Source organism: Chelonia mydas, chromosome 8, assembly GCF_015237465.2.
Source record: "Chelonia mydas isolate rCheMyd1 chromosome 8, rCheMyd1.pri.v2, whole genome shotgun sequence".
NCBI lineage: Eukaryota > Metazoa > Chordata > Testudines > Cheloniidae > Chelonia > Chelonia mydas.
The window spans coordinates 42,861,142-42,884,564 of NC_057854.1; the positions used below are offsets into that span (position 1 = coordinate 42,861,142).

Here is a 23,423-nt window from a genome sequence, read left to right on the forward strand (position 1 = left end):
GTCTTACAAAAGGTCACCCAGCTAGGAAGCGGCAGAGCCAGGAATAAACCCCCAGTCTGAGATGCTGCCTCTCCATCACAAAGCAGCTGAGACAGGTAGAGTGCCACTACATGTCTGCTTTTCCAGGTTGCCCTAGGGGAGCAAAGGGTCCTGACTAATCAGTGCTTGATGTGTGTTAAACCTGGGTGACAGACATCAAGGACACATCCCCCACACAGTCAGACCACGCCACTTGTTGTTCAAAACTTTTATTGTCAGCAATAACAACAGGAAATCAGTTTTGCTGGCTTGCTTCAGGTGCGTTCTGGTTGGCCTGTACCTGACGGGAGCACAGCAGCTGACCCTGCAGATCATGTCAGCCTAGGATGATGGGCCAGGCTAGAGGCAGAGTGCAAGCTCCATAGGTTTGCTCTCAGTTCCCACTTAGGGGGTCAGTGCGAATGGCCAGTGCAGTGATCTGGGGGGTGACCTGGGGGAGTGCACACCATTCACCGAAGCAGAAAGCACATTTCTATCCACTTATAAATAGACTAAAAAACAAACACACACCATGAACAGTCTCCTCCGCGTGGGCGAAGGTGGGAACCTGCACACTTCACACCACTCAGCCGACTTCCAGCCATTGTTCCAACACCCCCTGACTCTCCCACCAGCCCCTCCCAGCCCATTCCCTCACCAGGGCCATAGTGTGCTGTATGGCACAGACAAAGGGACCTGCGCTCCCTCCTCCAACACGGGCTAGGGCCATGGACTCAGACCCTAACATTTATCTCCCTCCCCTGCAGGGCCCATGTCACAGGGACCCTCCCATGGTCTTGGATACAGTGTCACTGGCGGTGCAGGCTGGGGTACATGTGCTCCCACAGCAGCACCCTCAGCTCCCAGGCCAAACTCAGCACCCCAGCTAACACATTTGGGATCACACAGATTGACCACTCCTTGCAGCACAGTGCGGAGAAGCAGCTGTTTAGGCAGTCCCAAGGGTGCACTAAGTTGCTCGCAGCTGTTGGGAATGGGCATGCAGTGTACATACTAGGGGCTGGCATCACACATGTACATCCCAGCTGTTCCCAGAGTCCGAGCTCCCAATTCTGCCACCTGCTGCAGAGAACAAGGCAGGCGGGTGGGATTCAGGGCCAAGGAGGCACTAGCCCTGAGCAACACGGCAGAGAGCACAGATACCAGAAACGGGATGCCCATGCTCATCAGCACAAGGCTGCATGGTCACCTACAGCAGGACTGAAAGGAATATAGGCCATATGGCCTCATAACCCACCAGTAGCTAGGATGCTGTGCCCTGGCTCTGCCCATGGCTCCAGGCAAGGACATGAGCAGGAGGGCAGCTACATGGTGTGTGCACAGAGCTCGCAGACTGAGGGCAAAATGGAGCCCAAAGCCATCTAACTGGGCTTGAAGAGAACACCTGCCTATGGAACGACTCCCGCACTTAACACAACTGTTTCTGAGGTGCAAGACTGCCATCCTACACAGCCAATGGGCCATTTGTTCCTGACTGGCCTCCCCAGAATGCCAGCAGCCATTGGACCTATGGCAGACCCAGCTGGAGGGCTGGCAGGCCATGGGACCATTTGCTCAAGGCTGGGCGACTCATGGGAGGGACACAAAGGGGGGCACCAACTAAAGGGGGCACGTGACCTCCCCACGTGACTCCTCCCCGCCCCCTCCCCATACCATGTTACCGGGGGTGGGAGGCAGAAAGAGGAGAGGGGCTCTGTCCTCCTGCTGCAACAGGAACCGCAGTGATGAAAGGAGCTGCTGTTAGATATGGATGAGCTGGGACTGAGCTTGCCCCAGCCTGCAGTGCAGCATGCGCCTGCACATCATCCAGGGCTTGCCGACGGGCTCACTTGGAGAGGGCTACCATGAACTGCGATGCCAGGTGCATACCAGTCATGCCCAGGAAGCCTCCATCCCATGGCTGGCAGGGGGCAGAGGGCCTGGGGGATAAGGAACCCCACGGGAGAGCTCAGGAGAGTCAGGCACATTGGGAGCGACCAGAGACACTTTCTACTTCTGTCTTTAACATCAAAGCTTATATTATATTATAAAATCCAGAGGGCAGGGCCACACCACCCAGAATACAAACAGCAGGGAGCACAGCTCTGTGGCCAGCCAGGTGCAGGGCTGCTCCAGCGCATGGCTTGGCCATCCTGGAACTAAGCTACTTCTACAGAAGGGAGCGGAGGAAAGAGGGAGCAGTGTGAGTGGCCTGTGGCAGGCGGGCAGGAGAGAGGCAGAGAGCTCCTTAGGGCTGGTCCTTTGCATCAGGGTCTTTATCGTAGATGTAACTTCCAACAGCTCCAGTGTTCACTCCTGCAACAGAGAAAGAGCCCCACGTAAGGGCAGGGCCAGGAGAGCCAGGCAGGGTGCTGAGCACAGATACCTCTCCTTAGCCTGGGGGCTGCACGGAGCCCCAGCCAATACGGCTGTGGAGAAACGGAAGGGGAAGGTCAGAAAAGGGACGGAGGGTGAGTGGAAGGCCAAGAGCCTGGCCATCTCTGCCTGGGATCCAGTAATGTGAGCAGCTTGCCCTCCCACATTAGGGAGCTATGCCCCATAGCCGAGGACTCATCGCTCCATGAGCTGGGAGCGTAGGGAACCCAAGTGGGGAGCAGTTAGTCAGAAAGGGCCAATGGAAAAGTGGGGGGCTGAGCAGTAGGGGAAATATTTGCATAAGGGCCCTCGCCAAGGAGTCAGAGGATCCTCGCCCAGCTGAGCCCCATGTACCCCCTGGCCCCTAGAGGGAGCTAGGGGACTGTGCTCAATCTGTGTTCTGCTGGCCTGGTTCCAAAATGCAGCAAGCCTCCCGTTTCATCTATGGGCCCCACAACACTTCCCCTGTCCTGGGCAAAGGCTGTAGTACAGTTAGCAAGGGACTGCCCTCCCTCCTGGAGCCTCTGGGCGTACTGGGGCACCTGGCGTACTCCCCTGGGCTATCTGCTCCGGGGCCCTACAAACCAATAGATGGCACGGCCAGCTGGGGGGAGGGTGCGCGGTGAGGACCTTACACATGGGAGAATATCCAGCAGAGGCAGCAGGCCCAGTCACTGCTGCCCCATGGCTCCCTCCCCCTCCCTACACTCCAACCTACCCCTCCCTCCCACGCCCCCATTCTGGCCTCTGGACACTTCCCGCCCACCTCCAGTTCTGTGCAGCACACTCACCCTTTGGCCCAAAGAGGATCCCGTAGCAGGGCTTGTGGCAGTACGGCTGCCCATCGTGCTGCGAGGGGGCAAAGCAAGACACACATCAGTGCCATCCCAACCCAAGAGATGCAGGAGAACATGATGCAGATGGCCGCTCACCCATGCCACTCCCCGGGGCACAGCCTTGCCATGGCAGCACAGTGGGGGTGGGCTCCCCAGCATCCCACCCCAACTGCACAGGACTCCTGGAGAGACATCGCTTGATTTCCATTGCCCTGAAGCTCCCAATGTGGCTAGTTTGCTACTACAGCCCTGGCTCCCCGACAGCTCCTCCAATGGCCCCAGGCCTGGGCTGCTGTCTCCCTGCTCTGCCCATCTGCCCCTGGAACCTGCCCTCCGTGGCACAGACAGTTCCACACGCATGGAGCACAGACTCCATCTCACTGATGTCCTGCATCACTTGGATCCACAGAGCCCTTTGTGCTGCGAGCGGCCCAGCAGCGCTGAGCAATGGGAACCTCCCCGAGGTGTCCGCACTCGCCTTCCAGCAGCCAGGGCTGCCCCCAGCCAACAGCCCCAGCTTTTCATTTAAGTCCAATCTGTTCTCTGGTGGGCATGCCTGGGATCACTGGAGCACGTGATGGCAGGAGAGGTGCTCAGCTCACAAATGTGGGGAGTGCTCCCCAGCCCTGGGATGAGATTAAGGGGTGCAGCTATTCCCATGAGACCTTCACTGGGGGGGATCAGAACGTCACGGGATCAGAACATCATGGGGCTCTGCCCTGCCCCTGCTGCAGCCACTGCTACATGGCCATGTAGGCCACGAGCATTTTCCACCCACTGCACACAGGTGTCTGTCCAACACAGGCCAGGCCCTTTGTGCAGCCCTCCCCTCCAATGTTGCCTGACTGCAGCATCCTCCCAGGAGAGAGGTCAAGGCCTCAGACCTGTCAGAGCAGGAGCAGTCGGGGGTAGAAGGGGCCTGCAGTTGTGGCTGGAGTCTAAATGCAGGCAGTGATGGGAGTCTGAAGCTCCAGCAACAATGGGGAGGCATAGAGATAAAACCCTTCTGGCCACTAGAGGCCCAGGACTGCTCCCGGCAGCCCCACACTCCACTCTCACTGCACCTAGCGCACGGGAGGCACCACAACAGATCAGCTCTGGGGGAACGGAACTGCTACAGTACATCTTTTATCCCTTTACACTGCACGAGCCCAGGCCTGGCTGTTGGCCTGCAGGATTTTGGGTACTGGCCTGGGTCTGCACCTGGACTCCTCAAACCACCAGGCAATTAGCCAGCCAGGGTACGCTCAGATGACTGACTCTGCCTTAGGGGTCCCTGGTGATCCCCAGGCGCAGGCAGCGAGCACCAAGGACTGGGGAGAGGTCACAGGCAGAAAAGCCATTGGCCAAGCTGGGCGAGAAGCAGGGGGCTGTGCCCAGCTGAGCAGCAGGGGTGTGAAGTGAGGTGGGAGGGTCAGATGGGATGCTAGCCAGGGGTGCAAGGACTCTCTCTGCTCCAGAGCTGAGGCCAGCTCCCCCAACATATCCCTTCCTCTTGTCTGGGTGGTTCACACCAGGTTTCCTGGAATCATGGCTGGGTGCAGCCCAACTCCAGACACTGCCCCCCCAGGGCACGGGCCATCACTGCTGTAAAGGCAGCAATCGGGAGAGGGCCAGGGGAAAGAAACATCCAGTCCAGGGGTCGTACCCCATCCCTCGCTAGGCCCAACGTGCACATGCACCAGTGTGAGGGGAAGGAGGTGGTGGCAAAAGCCTGCACCAGAGCACACATGGGGCAATCAGATCACAGCATGGGCTCAGTCCTTACCTCCGCGTGGCCGCCAGGGGTCAGAGTCTTGCTGCAGCGCTCGCAGCGCAGGCAGGGGCGGTGCCAGTCCTTCCCCAGTGAAGTCACCTTCTCGGCTGGAGCAGAGACAAGAAGGGACATATTCCAGTGGGAGCGTTTCGTTCCCTGCCTTGGCTTGAACACGTCCAAGCCGGGGCTTCCACAGCGTCAGCTCGCCCCCTGGCAGCAATCCACACAGCTACAGGCAGGCTGAGACCACCCCGATGGGGCAGCCCAAGGGATTGTGGGTAATCTCGCAGATGTCCCAGTTGGTCACACTAGGGGAGCCTTCGCCTGAGAACTGCCCCTTCCTAGCCATGGGGCAAGAGAGCCTCAGCGCTCACACACCGCTCCCACAGCTGCCAGGCTCCTAGCCCCTTAGCCCTGCTGCCCAAAGAGCCAGTGTCTGGGTCAAGCCAAGAGGGAAACCTGCTGGCAGCAGTGCGACAGCTGAGCCAGACTGCTCTTGAATGAGGCCTCCAGCAGCGAGAGGCTGCACAACACCCTCTCCACAGGCAGGCTTTGCTCTTGGAGAGCTGACGTGTTACTAGCATCCCATAAAACCTTTGCAAAGAGCAGCTTAGGTCTTTACTGAAGGGTCTTTTCCTTCTCCCTTGAGGGAGTCAGCTGCACCCATACCCTGACATGCTGCTGAACATGTTACTGAGCCTTAATGAAAGCTGTCTCCTACCCAACCACAGCAGCAGCAAAGAGGTAAAATCAGCCCTTGGAAGTGACAGCTCCAGCGCCTCCCAGGGACCATATAAATATTAATCTAGGTAACAAAAGAGCCAAATTCCCTGCTGGCAGAATGTCACTGACTTCAGAGAATGTAGCCCAAACCTTTGTAACATTAGTGGGAGTCATGAGATGGCGCTGTCACAAACAGCCTTACAAATTCTGCATAGGTGACTGTATGAGCATGTGTGTGTTGGAGACATGCCTGTTGTTAGTTGTGGTGCAATTCCACTTAGAAGGTAAACATGTTACTACCTGTACAATCTGTTCCTCTACCTACAGCGTTGCATCAAGTTAGCTAAAAATGTGATTTTAAACCAATTTAGACTCGCCCACACCTAGCCTCCCAGATACCTCCTCCCCAAAGGCCCCACAACCCCCTCCACTGAAGCAGTCACATCCTCCAGGCCCCCCATTTAAGAAGCTGAAACCCTCCTGCAGAGGAAGTACTGCCTTGTGGCTAAGGCTCCCAAGTCTCAGTCCAGTGACCTGGGTTCCACGGCTGGAAGTGCCAAAGATGCTCCTTGTGACCTTGGGCAGGTCATATATCCTCTCTGGGCTTCCCAGCAGTAAAACAGGGCTAGTAATCCTTTGTCGGCCATTTCCACTTAGTCTAAGTGCTGTGGGGCAAGGCCTCTCTCTTCCTATGTGTATGTGCAGCACCTAGCCCTGATCTCTGTTAGGAACTTCCCACAGTGCAAACAAGTGACCCTGGGGCATGAGCAGGAAACACTAAGGAAGCCGGCCTGCCCTGGTCCTTACCAAAGTAGACTCTTTTGCCACAGCGCGGGCAGATGTTGGGTTCCCCGGTGAAGGTGGTGACACTGGAGGCTGAAAGACAGGAGAAGAGTTTCTTTAATGCCCTAAAGAAATCAGCTACATGGATCCCACACACACACCAGTGCTATTGCAGCACCCATGGGCCCTCTCTCCAGGTAAATTCAGAGCTCACCATCTCCAGCTGGCAACCAACAATGAACCGTGCCCTTGGAAGGGGGCTTTCGTTCACTGCAGAAACAACAGGCTAAAGCTACCATTAAAGATCAGAGCCAGGCCAGGTCTACGCTATAAATGTACATCGGTATAACTCTGTTGCTCAGGGTTGTGAAAAATCGGTGTAGACAGTGTTATGTCGACTGCAGAGCTTCTCCCGTTGACAGACCTATTGCCTCTCATGGAGGTGGATTAACTAAGCTGATAGGAGACGTGCTCCCATTAGTACAGTAGCATCTTCACTGCAGCGTTTCAAGTGTAGATCTATCCCCAGTCTCTTTAATGAGCATAGGGCCTGCATTAAACAGCGCCCTCCCTTCTGCCCTGAATCCTCCACCAGACGAGATCTCAGCCCATTGGTGCACGTCATTATTTGCTTTTGAAAGTGGCGTGGGGGAGGTAGCTCATCGGTGACTGAGTGATGGCTCTGGTGCAAAGAAAATAGCATACGGTCATGGACATTTCTGCTAAGCAGATTAGGTTGGGTGGAACATGAACATGGAGATAACACCCTCAGGGCTAACAAGCGGGGGTGGGGGGGTTGCAGCATGGGAGATGCACAGCTAGGGATGGCAGGGAGAGACACAGAGCAGTGTGCAAGGGGAGAAAGGCCTAGGGCTGGTGAAAGGTGTAGAGGGGCAGACGCACAACAAGGGGAAGGGGAGCACCCCAAGGGCAGAGGGTGAGAAAGTTCAGGCAGGCGCTCCTCACAATGCTCTTTAATCCCCGAGGGTATGTCTTCACTGCAGTTAGACTGAGCAAGAAACAACACTCGAGCAACACACAGCATCAGGTTAGCAGCTGATGAGCTGTGCTAATGCAAGCGGCTGCCTGTACCCCCAAGAGGCCAGCCACTTGAACTCTAGTTCAAGCCCCACTACACTCAGGTTAAGGGTTTGTGCATGTGGACAAAGCTTGAGTTACGGGCAACACTCGAGTGAACTTCGCAGTGAAGACATAGGCCTTCAAGGGCACCTGGGAGAATTCTGCGGGAGCAAACCCAGTGACGCACTTTAGCTTTCAGAGCTGGCAGGCAGGCCAAGGGTGGGTGAATCTACACTGGGGACATGCACTGGCAACAGCCAGGCTACCCCCATGCAACAACTTTGCTATATAAGCATCTCAGCAGCAGCCAGAGCAGACGAGCTCTCAGCAGGTCTATGAACCAGCTCGCTCTAAGGGGTTTCACTCTGGAACTGGTTTGGTGCCAGTCTGGATGTGGACAAGCTGATATAGTTCTGACAGTCCTACTGTTACTATCCCATATTGCCTTCTGAGCTATCCCCGGAACAGACTGCTTCTGGGAGCTGTGCCAGGAACTGTGGGGTAAGTATCCAAAGGGCACCGCATCGGAAACAGCTTCAAACAGGGCTATCACAGGGCAATCCTGCAAGGGCTCTTTCAGCAGCTCAGCAAGGACACACATGCTCCTTGGGCTCAAACCTGCTCAACCCCCTGCTATAGCACCCACTCAGCCCTCAGGGGTTGTGTCAGTGGGGACATATGGCCTAGTCTCTGCAAAGACCACCACCAGAGCGTAATCAGGTCCACTGTACCATCATCCAGGCCACGGTGTGGACCCACATGCACCTGAATGCAGGCTGCAGCAGCTCCTGTCTGGAGTGACACGGTCCTTCTGGAGAGTCCCACAGCAACACGTGCACCGTGTGCTATGGGTGCCCCCTAGTGGTCATTCCAATCAGTGCATGCAAAGCAGAGGGAGCACCCAGAATCGCTTCAGTGTCCTCATTCCACTCACAGCGGAGCTTCGCTGTCACTGCGCTAAGTCCCTGGCCATGCAGCAGCTAGTGGCACACGTGCAGGTCTGAACCAGGGCCATGAAGTCTTAGCTACCGTCCCCACCCAGCCCTCCCTTGCCTCATCTTCCCCCCTTGCCAGAGTTCCCTGGTCAGCTGGCAAGGTTCTCACAGCAGAGTGCAGTGCCATGCTGGCTTTCCAGCCTATTTCCCACTTCGGCACTCACCTCTGCTGGGCCCCTTCGGCGGGCCACTGACTTTCTTCTCTTCTACCTTCGAAACATGCTCAATGGGCCCAGAAGCTGGCTGCTCTTCCATCTGAGGCTTCTCATAGATATAGGAGCCAGCTCCACCGATATTCACACCTGCAATGGGAGTATCAGCATTTGAGGCTGTTGGATCCAAGATGCCCTTCTGGTCTTTCCACCTCTCCCACAGGGCCATTACGAAAGGCAAGCCTTGGCCAGTCTGCACTCCCAGCTCCGGCTGGAGCTGCCGGTCTCTCCAGCACTCCTGCTCTGCCGGCCCAGGGACATGCCCTGCCAGATGTGCTCTCACCGTACCTTTCCCGAGATGTACAGCTGGGAAGGGGGCATGTCTGCAGCCTCCTACAAATGGCCTCCTGTCCCCTCTCCTGTCCACAAGCTGGAGGTAGTCACCACCACAACTCTACCCCACATGGCTCTCTCCTGGGACTGTTTTACCTCCTGGGAGGAAAAGCTGTCTGAGCGACCAGCCCTCCCTGTGGTTTGCAGGGGAGCTGTCATGACTTCTCCCCTGAAACATCTAACCTCCAGCTCTGTGAAGAGCAAGTTCCACTGAACTCACTGCCGATCTGGAGCCACTCAGTGTGGGGTTTGGGGCTGTGAAGTGCTAAGATGGTGGCTCTTTGGATTCCCCTGGAGGAATCCCTCACACAGCTTTGGCCTGTGCTGTCCTGAATCTGGGGCAGTTGTCAGGGCCCTAAACTCTTCTGTTAAAACCTAGGATAGGACAAATGCTCTGAATAGCTGCATGAATCCCTGCAGCCCTGAAAATGGGCAGCATTCATCTTTCTGCCTCTGGACGTCCATTTCTCATACCAAGGGGAGGCTGGTCAGGAGGCAGACTTACCTTTTGGACCAAACAATGTTGCATAGCATGGCTTGTGGCAGAAAGGCTTCCCATCATGCTGAGGGAGAGAGAGAGAAGGGGCGTTAGGAATAGAGGTTAGCAGGGGCTTTTCCCCTGGCATCTCTAGTGCCAGACACCAAATCCCTGGGACACACTAGCTGCAATACCAGGCATTACTGAGGGGCAGGAGCTTATGTTCATTAAGTGTCTGTAAAATATACATGAAGAGACAAAAAGGGAATGAATTTGTAAACCAACATTGAGGGAGTCCTGTTACACATACTAGTCAAACAGTTTACACAGACAGGCAGAGCATTCTGGGAAAGAGGAGGGAATGTCACAGCAAGATGTACTGCACTCTACCTCTTACGTACAGTGTTCCTCACAAAAGACCTCCAGCCCTGCCCAAGAACACCTCCCATAGCGCACCATTAGCTTCATCTAGAGCAGGGGTGGGCAATCTATGGCCTGCGGGCCATATCTAGCCTGCCAGTTGATTTAATCCATCCCTCAAGCTCCTTCTGGGGAGCAGGGTCTGGGGCTTGTCCCACTCCCGCGCTCCAGCTGGGGAGCGGGGTCAGCGGCTGCTCCACGTGTGCCTGCCACAGCTCCGCACAGTTCCCGGAAGCAGCGGCATGTCCCCTCTCCGGCTTCTATGTTTAGGGGCAGCCAGGGGGCTCCACCCGCTGCCCCCACCCAAAGCACTGCCCCCACAGCTCCCATTGGCCGGGAACCGTGGCCAATGGGAGCTGCAGGGGTGGCACCGGTGGACGGGACAGTGCGCTGAGCCACCTGGCTGCACCTCCGTGTAGGACCCGGAGGGGGGACATGCCGCTGCTTCCGGGAGCTGCTTGAGGTAAGCACCGCCAGAGCCTGCACCCCTGAGACCCTCCCACGCCCCAACCCCAGCCCTGATCCCCCTGCCACCCTCCAAACCCCTCGATCCCAGCCCAGAGCACCCTTCCACACCCCAAACCCATCATCCCCAGCCCCACCCCAGAGCCTGCACCTCCAGCCAGAGCCCTCACCCTCCCCACCCTAACCCCCTGCCCCAGCCCAGAGCCCCCTCCTGCGCCCTGAACTCATTTCTGGCTCACCCCAGAGCCCGCACCACCAGCCAGAGAACCTCACTCCCTCCTGCACCCCAACCCCAATTTCATGAGTATTCATGGCCCGCCATACAATTTCCATACCCAGATGTGGCCCTCGGGCCAAAAAGTTTGCCCACCCCTGATCTACAGTAATATCAATAGTCCAGCAGTTACAGCACTATCCTGGGACTTGAGACACCCAGGTTCAATTCCTGCCCTGCCCCAGACTCCCTGCATGACCTTGGGCTAGTCACTTTTTGCCTTAGTTTCCCACCTGTTCAATGGGAAAACAGCACTGCCCTGCCTCACCGGGTAGTTGTGAGGAAAAAAGCATTGAAGACTGAGGTGCTCAGATACTGTGGTGACAGAGGGGACCTTGCAAGGCCCTAGATAGATTTCTCAGGTTTACATCCCCCTGTCTGCGGTGAGCATATGACGGTCACCACACGGGGGGACTGAACCACAGAAATCCAGAGCTGGAAGCATGAACGGGTACAGCTTGAGCTCAGAAACCAAGCCCCTGTCGCCGAGGGCTGTTACAGAGTAATAGCCTGTGTAGATCAACACTGAGAGGGATCCATAACACAAACTCACCACTGGTAACACGTACAGACCCAGAGATGGCTCGCCCCGCCCCCCGTGCTGGAATTGTGGAGCCCCACTCCAGTGAATCAGGGGCCTACCACAAAGCACTAACTGAACCAAATGTAACTGAGCTGTCACTAGCACCTTGTGCCCTCCTTCAGGTATCTCAGGGCTACACACAGCTGAATCCAGAGCCGAGCACAGCATCCATTTCAATAACTAACACTCTAAATACACAGCCCCGGGCGTTCATTTCTGTGAATATTCTGGGGGTTTCATGTTTACATATCTCCCAAAGGAATTCAATTATCCCATAAAATAACCACATGAGAGAGAGGGCACATCAGAACTCACGGGCAGTTCAGCTCAGCAGGCTCTCACAGCTGAAACTCTGCAACATGACACAAGGATCCGGTAACATACGATTTTGCTTTTTAACGTATTTTGCGGATTGGACTTCCCTTGTTTATATGCTTATTTTGGGGGATTATTTAATGTCTTGGGAGCCACACATCCTGGCGAGACCAGACCATTTATTTTAAGTGATTTCCGTTTACTGCGAAGTTCAGATTGCATTATTACTATAATACTTTTAGACTTGGACATGGGGAGTTTGTATATATAAACAGAGGTCAGATTTTCAAGCTTTGGTGCTTAAAAGTGACACCCCTAAATCCATATATAGACCCCTAACTAATTGGTCTGATTATCAGCAGTCAGAATGTCCATAGCTCCAGCTCTCTGTTTTGAATTTGGTCACCCTTTGTTGTGCAGCCTGTGGAGCCACAACATAGCCTCATTTTTGGGGGCTCATCTGTCTTAACTGATTTTGGGGTATTTTAATTTCCGACTGGTCAGTTTCGTCACACCAGGGGATACTTCCAAACGCATTTCTTTTGAAACAAACACAAAGAAAACCAATGAACGATTCAGCTGAAAATGTCAAAGGTTAAAAAAAAACGTCCTGTTTGAAAACGTATGGAATGAAAACCCCTCCCAAAATCTCTGCAATTCCCAGTGATTGTTACCATGAGAACTTATCACACACGAAGGCTCAGATGGATCAGAGGGGGCCAGTCCATTTAAAACAAACAAACAAAACCTCCTTTCTAAACAGCTTTTCTGCAACATGGCAGCACGTGCAGGGGGAAGGACTGGGATAAAGTATTATCAGCCTGCATTTGACACCATGAATAATTCACTCATGCATGACACATCCATCCCGAATCATATCAATAAACCCCTTTATACATGCCATTCTCCTGCTGCTGCCCTCATTCCCCCCCATCTCCACTCTGCACCCCAGTCTCACTAGCAAGACAAAGAGAGAACATCCCCTGGAAGCCATGATACCATTCCCTCCTCGGGTCCCTTCCCAGGCATGGTTGCTATGGTGCTTGCCTCATCAGAGCCATTATCTGCTCACATTATCGAACAGGGGCGGATTGCTTAGAGGAAAAGCAGTTTTCTCTCTGGACAGAGTGATAAGGAGCAAGAGTTTTCCCCCCTTATGTCATGCCCTTATCACGAGGACTGGAGCATGTGCGCTGCCATTGATTGGAGGGTCAGGGTGGGACAGGGGCTGGGACAGCCAGCAGGCAGGAGAGAATGTTATTCCAGCTCCCAGCAGCAGTTTCCCACCAACCAGTGGGAAGTGAGTCAAAGAAAAGAGAGAGTATTTGTGGGCTCTGGCAGCTGGTCTCTGCGAGGGCTGGGATGCTGAGCACACACCGCTCCGCAAAGAGCCAAAAAGGAAGTCAACTGGCCATGTGTCTGTCTCCTTGGCAAATGTGGAATGCATCCCCAGGAGCCGAATTCGCTGCCTCCCATGCAGTACACTGGAAGGCCTGAGCCCATCCAGATGGGACTCTGGAGAACCAAAGCACATGCCTCTGGGGTGAGTCACCAACAGAAGCGTTCTCCTCCTGCTAGGCACTGGGCACTCTCAGCCTTCCTGGAAGGGGGAGAGGTGCAAGACACTTTGTGTGCCATGTTGCTTTGCTGGTTTAAACGTACCAAGATTTTCCACACATTTCACACCCCAAAAATTGTTCTATTTGCTGCAGCACATCCTGAAACGGAGTAACGAACAAGTCTGACTAGGAGTCAGTGTAGCACCCCAGCTCTGCCAGCACTGCTCCACACTCCCAACACACCTGTCTTTGACCTGCTGCACCCCCTGCTGTTCCATTCTGCTCCTTACCATCCCCCTGTACTTCACTATCCCATTTCTAAGCCCGTCCCCCCACAGCTTCTCACCAACACATCTCATGCTGAACTGCATCACCCCCTGCCATTCCAGACTTGGGCCCCACTAAGAGCTCTGCCAGTCATCCTCAAGCCTCAGCTACCACACCCTCTCCTGCAGTGGTGCAAGGACCTGTGATTGACCCCACCCAGCCCCAGGTGGCAGTGCAGGCATGGCAGCCACAGAAATGGGCAGGGTCTACACTAGGGAATCCTGAATCGGAGGGGGATGAAGAGCTTGTCTGGACTGGAGCACTCTTCCTCTGATCCCAGGACCCGAGACTGAGATACAGATCAAGGACTCCGCAGTAGCCCCGAGCTTTGGTCATGGTGTATATAAAGTAACATAAAAAGACAGCAACAAACATCTCCTGGGCTCTCTGTACCCCAAGCGCTCCCCACCACCAGCCCCATGTCATTGCTGACAAGACCCTCTCCCCCATCTTCCCATTTCAGTGTTCGGATCAAACTCCAAACAGTCAGGAACTTCTCCCAGACGCCAGTATTCCTAGGTCAGCCCGAGAGCAGGAGCGGCTGCTCTTGGGTCCCTCACTGCCTGGAGACTGTTATTCATTGGGCTCAGGTTGTCCTGCTTGAGATCTGGCAGGTTCCTGGGTTTCTAAACAGAGGAGCAGTCAGCAAAAGAGCAAGCAAGAACGAAAGCAAGTGAGCAAGAGGTGGGCAGGAAGAACTTGTGCCAGTACGCCACGCTTTGGGACAATGCAAGCCACGCACAGGTACCAGCACGCCATGCATTACTAAGCCCTGCGGGCAGGCCACACTGCATTTTGGGCACTGCACCCCTGACAATGGGAGAGGGAAAAGCCTGAGCCTTTCCCTCATGGTGCTGAGCCCAGGATCCTCCCTGATGTTGAGGGCATCCAACGATTACACCTCAGATCACAACATCAAAGCCCTGCCCAGCCTCCCCGCGGGAGCCCCGGCCCACGACAGCCCTGCCCATCCTCCCCATGCGAGCCCCAGCCCACAGCTGGGATCAAGAACTCTCCTCTATGGAGCCTGCCCAGACAGCCCCACCTGTTGCTCCTCATTTCTATTCCACAGTGTTATCACAGATGGGATCCCCTCGCCCTCGAGCATAGGCAGGTGTGCCTGGGAGCCGCCTTCTCCAGCGCTCCAGGCTCGGAGCGGAGTGAAAGACACTCCCGTTTGGGTGACCAGATGTCCCTATTTTATAGGGACAGTCCCGATTTTTGGGTCTTTTTCTTATATAGGCTCCTATTACCCCCCACCCCATCCTGATTTTTCACATTTGCTGTCTGGTCGCCCTAACTCCTGTGTCACCCATAATCACTCGCTTCCGGCTTCACTCTCCTGGCTGGGCGGGATGGGCCAGTTCCCAGAGAGCATCTTTCAGTTCAGAGCCCATGAGGCCAGTGGCCTGTTCTGTCTGCTCCCGCGCCACCTGCATTGAGTGGGGGGACACAGAGCTTCGCACCTCCTGCCCACCTTGCAGGAGCCACAGCCACCCCAGCGTTTGTCTTGACAAAAGGGGCAGAGCGTTTCCATGGTGCTCAGACCTGAAGGCCCAGCAGACTATGCGGCAGCTGTCATGTTCCAGGTTTTAGGACCCCCTTCCCCAGTGCCTCCTGCCCTGCACCACCAGGAAGAGACAGTGTTTCCCCATGGATGCTCCCCCTGTCTAGGGTGACCATACGTCCTGTTTTAAGCCCTGTCCTGGCCATCCCAACTTTTTTAACAAACATGGGCATTTGTCCCATTTGCTCTTGCCAACTTGATAAAAAAAAATGGTGTCAAAAAGTGGGGTCCGGAGGAACATGCGGGATGGCAAGCAGCGATGCCAGCCCTGCGCAGGATCCAGGGAGGCAGAGCTCAGGCGGGCAAGCAGGGCTCGAGTGAGCAGCGACACCAGCCCAGCGTGGGGAGGGGGGCTCAGGTGAGTGGCGCAGGCCAGCCTTGTGCAGGTGGAGGGACAGGCTCAGGTCAGCCCCACACAGTGTCCCATTTTCCTTTTGGGAAATATGGTCACCCTATCCCCATCTGCAGCCTGAGGAAGCAATGCCACACAGCAGCAGCCTTTGTGCACATGGGACTATGCTAGCTCTCTGCTGCCCGGGGGGCCTGGGCAGCACCCCCCTAGTCCAAGGAATATTAACTATGGAGTAATTGCACCTTCCTCTGTGGCATCTTGTGCTGGTCTCTGCCAGAGACAGGAGCCTGGGTTGGGTTGATCTCGAGTCTGACCCAGTCTGGCCATTCCTATTGTTCCTATAGCCTGCCCCACCCCAGGGCTCACACATGGCAGGGGGAGAGGACAAGTGGGCCTGCCAGGCCTCAGGATGGGCCAACGCAGCTTGCCAGCCTACCATCACTGGCACTATCTTGGCTGACCAGCAAGCCCTTTAGGTGGCCCATCAGCTGCAGTGTACATAGCCCAAGACAGGACACCGTTTGCAGTAACACCAAGAGGGACAGCCATGAGAGCAGAGACCAGCCCAGCTTCCAGGGACACAGATCCCCAATTTATACAAAACAGAGACTGAGTGACAGCAGTGGTGATTGTGGGACAGCTAACTTCCTCTGAGCAGGTGTTTGGCTTAGGCTGAGCCTATTCCCATGCAGACCACGCCTGGATTCTCAGTGTTCCGGTAAAGTCCTGGCAGATTCGTCCCTGGATCAGGGACACCTGCAGCTCAGACCCTGTGTGCTTTGGCCAGACTTCACTGACTGCGTAAGCCCAAGCACAAAGCTATACCTGGCCTTGGAGAGAGAAAGACCTGTTCCCTTTGAGCAAGATGGCACAAACTCTTCCTTTTCCCAGTGCCCTCCAGTCTTCACCTGGAGGGGAGGAAAGGGAAGCCCTCCTGTTCCAGGCATGCCATCTCTGCCATTGCCTTGGGCTGAGGCTGCAGTTTGCCATTGATGGAAGCAGCTAAAGCTGCCTCCTTCCATTTTTATTGTGACACTGGCTTTAGATGGATTGAGCAGAGACATTTGAGAAGGCTGCTTTCTGCTAAGCTCTGCCAGGTCCCCATTAGGGACCCCCAGGCTTCCATGTGCACCTCTGGACACAAACACAGCACACTCTGTTCCCAGCAGCTCCCCCCCACACCAGCTTTCCAAGATGGGAACACAGGCCAAGAGGAACCACCTTCCGACACAGGCTCTGCTACTTAAGCAGCAGAGCATGGAATCAGACAGATCTTAAAACTGCTACAAACAGGTAAAGTGTCCTGTGAATTCAGTCTTAATACAAAACAGAGTGCCATAAATCTGTCTCCAAGACACAGAACAGCTTGACATAGACCCACGTGCCACTGTTCTCACATCTGCCTGCAGTAGTTGCCACTGCAACATAAGGACTGTAATGACAGCAAATGCTGAAGCACAGAGGAAGAAGCAATAATCACAGTACAGCTCTGTTGGCCTGGATTCTGTTAGAAACACAAGGAAGAAGCCAATGAGCCAAACCCACTGAGACAGAAACGGGATTGTCAGCCATCGGGGAGGGGCTCCCAGGCTGCGAGAAGGGAAAACTGAGCGGAAAGACACAAGCTTTGCAACGAACCACTGGCCCTTTATCCTAGTACAAGCTCACAGCAAGACAGAGGGGAAAACCGGCACCATCCAAACTCAGGGACTTCTCTTAGATAGTTCATTGCAGAACCTCTCTGTGCTGTTTGGTTCCACAGGAACAAACAAATGGGACCAGCTGGAAAAGCATGCAAGCAGAGCAGTGGGAGCAAGGGTAATCCTGACAACGAACAGCTCCCAGTGGCAGAGCTGAGCATAGTCTCTGTTACCCAGAGGTCCAGCTCCTCGAGGGCAGAAGGCTACAAGGGCAGTGTCTAGCACCAGCTATGTGCACTGCATGGTGAATTTTCAAAAGTGCCTCAGTGACTTGCAATGGGGCTCACGCTGCTAAGTCAGTTCTGAAGGTCCTCCCATACACCCGCATCTCCTGTGACAAGCAGGGGCAAGATCAAGCAAACCTTGCCTAAAAATGGGGAGGCGGCTTTGGGTCCATGAGCAGAGAGAGGACATAATGCAGCAGAAAAGGCCTGGCAGAACCACTGAGCCTCACAAGGGTTCCTTACCCTAACCAGCTGCTGTCCCCAACGCTAAAAGGGCACTAGGACTGCAGGAGCTTAAGGGAACACCAGGCTCATGTCCAGGGGGCTGACTGGGAGCAGACTGCTGCAAAGGCTGGTGTGTGATAAACTTTAGTGTGCTTTGTATTAGCAAATCAGAGAGCAGAGTAAGCATTCAGCTATTTCCCTGGGCCACCTTTATTGCCCTGAACAGAGGAACAGATTTCTGAGAAGGTAACGGAGGCCCAATCCTACTCCCACTGCAATCACTGGGAGTTTAGCCGTTTACCCTGTGGAAGTAGCACCAAAGGACAAACCAAGGGCTGAGGATCTGGCCCAAGGGTCATTGCACAGATGGACAGTTTTCTATTCCAGTTGTCTTGTTAAATGTGTAACTTATTACTATTTAAATTGTTAAATACATACCAGAGATACACAGGAAGTGAAAGTGGCCCAGCCAATGCTACCATGACAACCTTTATTCTTTTAATTGCCTGCTTTTTGGCAATTTTAAAAAAAGGGAAACTGGTTTTAATTTCCCTTTTGTTTTTGCTTTTTAAAAAGACCCAAACAGAAATTGCCTCTGCTCAGTAGCTTCAGTTCAGATGGGATTGTCTATGCTCTTAGAATTTGTTTAGTTTTAAGTCCCCCCTCAATTATAGGAAAGATGCCAAGCCTCAGGACAATGTGTGACGAGCTTCAACTCTTCACTGTTTAAGTTATCTGCAGGAGAAATACCTAGTGGTCAGGCTAACAGAGACCAGATTTCAGGGGTGCTGGAACAATTTCTATAGGGGGGTGCCGAGAGCCATTGAACCAAACTGTAAACCACTTTAAGCCAAGGACTGCAGCAGCACCCCCAGCATCCCTAGTTCCAGCCCCTATGCCAGATTTATCACTCTATTATAGCAACTGCAATGGCTGACTGAACTATGCTCCCGTTTCCCAACGGAGTTCTCCTTTCAGCTGAGATCAAGCAGGGGAAGGAGGCGAAAATGGGGGTTACAACAGAAATGGTTCTGTTCTGCAACTTTAACTGGCGTGTTCACTACCATATCAGCAGCATCAAGGTCCAGAAGCCTCACAACGGAGCCCACTTTTACCAGACATCCAGCCCAGTTTCCAGAACCAAGAGATTCAGAAAAGCAGAACAAAACCACCAAGCCTTCTGGGGAGTGTCATCTCCGCAGCTACACAGCACAGGTTTACATGGAGGCTGTATGTCCTTAGAGGGGAGAATCTGCAGCGTGGCATATAGAAAACCGTCTGCTCCTCTAGGGCCTCCAGTCGACCCCTCCCCATTATATGTCATGACCATGGGTAACCATCCACTCACAGCCCCATTTACCCAACATCTCTATTCAGACCTTCATCCCCCAACAGCCCTCAGAACCCTATTCCATAAATTCCCCTGCTCACTGGTTCCTAAACGGCTTCTGAAGGGAGTGGAGTCCAAGTAAGAGTTAAACAAGATGATCCTAGCACTGCGCAAGGTCGTTTCCCAAAGTTCAGCAGGGCCTTGGTTCTTATCTTTCTCCAAATATTTACATTTGAAAATGAATTCAGATTTTCTTATCCATTAATAGCTGTATGAAGAATGCAAATTGGAAAGCTCCGCATCTCCAACTCCTGCCTCGCCTGCACCCATCTCTGAGAGCTTAGGTAACCCACTCCTTTTCATTTTAACTGGGTGGGGACTCTGCAGACAGGGTTTTCTTTCTATTGCTTTACCATGGCTGGGTGGAGTGCTTTGGAAAGGCTGTGTTTGAACCTGTCTAGCTCAGAGCCAGCACTGCTTGTCTTGGATTTGCCCAGGGCATCTTCCCAAATGCTGATTTGAGTTTGGTGATTGTGCTATCTTCCATTCCTTCCCCAGCAGCTCTCTCACCTTGCACACATGGCAGAACTGGCAACATTTAGCCTAGTGAAAACACATGGGATGATAACTCAGGTAGCACTAGGAGCACTCTGTGCAATGGGAAAGTAAAGGGCTACAAGAGCTTCCCGCTTTCCTAAACGTCCGAAGATCCAGGACCCTCTGAATTAGCAGAACACAGTGAGGCCTTTACACTCAACTCAATGGCATTCCTCTGTCTGTTTGCAACACAATAACTTTTGAAAATCTCATCCAGGCTGTTCCAAAATTTCAGGGAATGTTTGAGGTACCAATGGGCAGAATCCTACTGGTTTTGGTGAATATCATAAAACCGGAAGAGCCTGTTTTCCACCAACCTAACTTATGATTCTACAGGTTGAGATACAGGGGCGAGGCAGCGACCTCCAGGTCAGGGCACCAGAGAGCCATCACCGCCCGCAGCACAACACAGGCACTTTGTGGGCCTGGTTTGAGTGATCAGGCTGCTACAAGCCCCTCACTCCCTACCCCCCCAAACCAGGCCTCCTAGCTGGGCAGTGCATCCACATGGTGGGCGGGGGGGGGGGGGGTGAGGAGGTGGCTGAGTGTCCAGCTCTGCCTATGTAAGCAATGAAGCGTGCAATCCTCTAGTATATTATTACAGCCAGTTCTTGGCCCCTGAGATGAGACCCCATTATTGGGGTAATAGCCCTACCCTGGTGGGCTTCCTAGCCATCCCAGCAGAAGCAACAGCATCTTCTGACTCTCCATCATCTCAACCTTGAGACCCACTCACATGCTGCTGGGACGTTTTCCCCAACCCAGGGTGGAGCAAATGCATAACTGATGCTCTAATGTTGCTCTTACCTCAGCATGGCCCCCGGGGGTCAGAGTCTTGTTGCAGCGCTCACACTTCAAACAGAACTTGTGCCAGTCCTTGCCTAAAGAGGTCACTTTCTCGGCTGCATGAAAGACAAGAGAAAGAGCAGGGTTAGCCAGCTTGGCTGGAGAGAGAAGGCAAAAAGCAAACATCTGCAGAACAGGGCCCAGCAGTCTCACTCCAAGCTAGAGGGCCAGGATTCAGGTCTGTTGGAGTCTGCATCTAATGGCAATTACTGCTCTTAGCAAACATTACTAAACATACTAACTTTGTCTGCAGCATGAATTAATCACCTTGCTTCTCTTCTCTCCTGTATTATGACTTATTAGGGAAGCCTGACCTATCAGGGAAAGTTAAAGGACAGGACGGGGGAGGAAAAATTCATTGTCTGACTTTCACTCCAAAAGACCCCACAGCTCTCTCCCAACTAGACAGAGGCATGGGAATCACTTGGCTCACTAACAAAATGCAGTTAAATTGCTCAGAGTGACACTTCCCCATACTGTAAGGTCAGGAAGTGCAGAAGAATCCCTTGTTTGATGGAAGTTTTATTCTGCAAGTATAAATGGTGCTTTACAAAAAACACACAAAAACAAAAGCTCTGCAGGATGAAGTTTACACTCTAGGCAGACTACAATTCCCTGGAGCTAGATTTTAGCCAAGACTCTGGAGTTAACGGCTGATGCTTGTGAAAAGCACCATGGGATCATCAATAACCACAAATGGTCAAGACTTTGAATTTTACGCCTCATCTGTCAGCCTGCCCTTCCTGCATCACAGCCCCCCAGCACCATGGTATGTCCTGGTGAAAGGAGCATCTCCTTACTGAATTGCTGACTCCTGATACTTTTCAGTGTAGCTCAGCGCTCCCACCACAACACTGAGCAGACCTGACCTTATGAGAGAAGATGGGAATTTGCCCCTTTTCCTCCCATCAGCCCAATTCCCAGAGGGACATACTCTCTGGTGAGAACCTTACATGCATAACTGACAGAGACCTGTGAACAGAGCCCTTTGAGACAGCTGGAGTGCGGAGGGTCTGAGGGCATTGCCAGAGGGCACTGCCTCACAAGTCAGGGGTAGGCCCAGTGTCGTCCCCCCCCGCCTGTCTGCAGGACTGCAAGACTGGAGGGAGCTCAGGATCTCCCCATACAAAGGGTAGGTTTGGGGATCAGTCCCGATTGCCTGCTAGTCCCAGAGGATTTTTAAGATGTCTTCAGGAATGCAGCTTCCTGGGAGCCTCCAACAGTTCCAGATTTTCAAGAGAGCTCAGCACCCCATGTTAAAATCGGGTGTCCCAGCAGGAGCTGCTGGGGGCAGAGCACTGCTGAAGGTCTGGCAATTCTGTAGTTGCTTAAACGGAGCTGGGCTCTTTGGAAAAAAATGGCCCCAGCTGTGGGAGGGAGTCCCTGGAGAATCTGCGCGTTGGCGACTATTCCAACCATTTCATAATCTCACTGGCAGGAAGATACAGGCTAAATATCAGAGAGTTCCCTTTTATTTGTTGCTTCTCTTTATACCTTTTTGTACCACCCTAAAGAACCCGCTGCTATTCAAATGTTTGTAGTCCATTAGCACTTCCGCTCCAACTCAGCCCCTTTTGTCTACACTACACAGCTTTTAGCGACACGGCCATGTCACTAATAAGGTATGTCTACACTGCGAAGTTGTTGATAAAACTTTTGTACTTTCACGGGTACCCCCCCGCCATGAAAGACAAAAGTTTTGCCGACAAGTGGCAATGTGAACGTGGTTTTGTTGGCAGGAGCACTCTCCTGACGACAAAACTAACGGCGCTTGCGAGGCTGGAAGTATTTTGTAGGCAAAAGTGCCAACAAAGAGCGTTTACACACAACTGACTTTTAGTAACAAGGCTGTGTCCAATCCATCCCTAAAGGCCCTGGGTTGTCAGCATTCCTGGAGAAGGAGCTCAGAAAGGAACACAGTCACCTACATGTGGTCACATCAGAGCCATATATAGTAAGGGACGATATTAACCCCACACTTTGGAAAGCATCTGTGTATTCAGCCTAAAAAAAAAAAAAAAAATCACAGTTGCTTGTGCAGTGCAGTCACATTACAAGTTCATCTCTCTGACCCTAGATCGGTCTCTCTATCGCTGCTCCCCAGACTTCTCCCACCTACTGAACAGGAATGGCTTTGATTGTTTATCCCAGATGCATTCGCTTAACCGGGCCAAGTGAAATCTCGTTTTCTGTTTCCTGCCCATACATCTAGTATCTCTCCTCTCCCATTCAGCACACTAAACAAGGATGTTATGTGAGACCAGATCCAGCAGCAACACCAATCTTATCTAGGCTTTCCAAGGTCACCCTTTGCTGTGCCTTCCACAAAGATTAAACATTTCAAACTCTCTCCCCCCAGCCCTGCTGGCTAGAAGGAGCAGAGCTTGCTAGAATTTTTCATTACGTGAAGCAAGGATGCCGCTGTGCCTCTGGGCCTCATGAGGGGAAAGCCATGCAGAAGAGATAGGTTCTGCATTTAGTTTAGTCAAGCTAAAAAGTAATCCTTTTGCTTCTGGTAGCATCACCACAACTGTAAAATGAGCATCTAGTAACAGGCACATCAAGTCCATAATCTGGTTTATGATTGGAGAGCGCATGCCAGGAAAATTCATACTAACTTTTTCACTGCACTTTATATACAGGTACTGCAAATACCGGAGAAAAAGAACGACTTGCTGAGCTGAAAGGTCTTTCAGATGAGGCAAGAGAAACGTTTCACTGTATGCTAAATGGAGAACGGCATGTGGTAAGGGTGCTGGTCTCTTATGTTGAAAGGCAGAACGTTCAAGAGCCTGAGTCCAGGTTCTGGGAAAGTTCTGTGTCTTGTGGAAACAGGGTTCCTCTTGCTTGTTGACTACTCTTCCCCCAAGGGAGCAAGCTGTTGTGCAAGGTCATCACCGCATGGAAGAGTTGGAATTCATATATCCCAAGGCCAGAAGGGACTGTTGTGATCACCTAATCTGACCTCCTGTACAATCCAGGCCAGAGACCTGCCCCCAAATAATTTCTAGAGCAGATCTTTTAGAAAAACATCCCGTCTTGACTTTAA

At 53.2% G+C, this 23,423-nt stretch overlaps 1 protein-coding gene across 1 annotated transcript in view; it reads right to left on the reverse strand.

Annotated features, from left to right (window-relative positions):
* Window positions 1-232: 232 nt before the first annotated feature.
* LOC119566919 (cysteine-rich protein 2) overlaps window positions 233-23,423 on the reverse strand; it is a 58,521-nt gene continuing 35,330 nt past the window's right edge. Inside the window, exons 2-8 of the mRNA XM_037906570.2 lie at window positions 20,336-20,430; window positions 9,618-9,675; window positions 8,732-8,869; window positions 6,517-6,585; window positions 4,999-5,093; window positions 3,186-3,243; window positions 233-2,334 (exon numbers count right to left, since the gene is read on the reverse strand). Of these exons, the coding sequence (XP_037762498.1) occupies window positions 2,267-2,334; window positions 3,186-3,243; window positions 4,999-5,093; window positions 6,517-6,585; window positions 8,732-8,869; window positions 9,618-9,675; window positions 20,336-20,430 (581 nt within the window). The 3' untranslated portion in view covers window positions 233-2,266. The remainder of the gene's footprint in view (window positions 2,335-3,185; window positions 3,244-4,998; window positions 5,094-6,516; window positions 6,586-8,731; window positions 8,870-9,617; window positions 9,676-20,335; window positions 20,431-23,423) is intronic.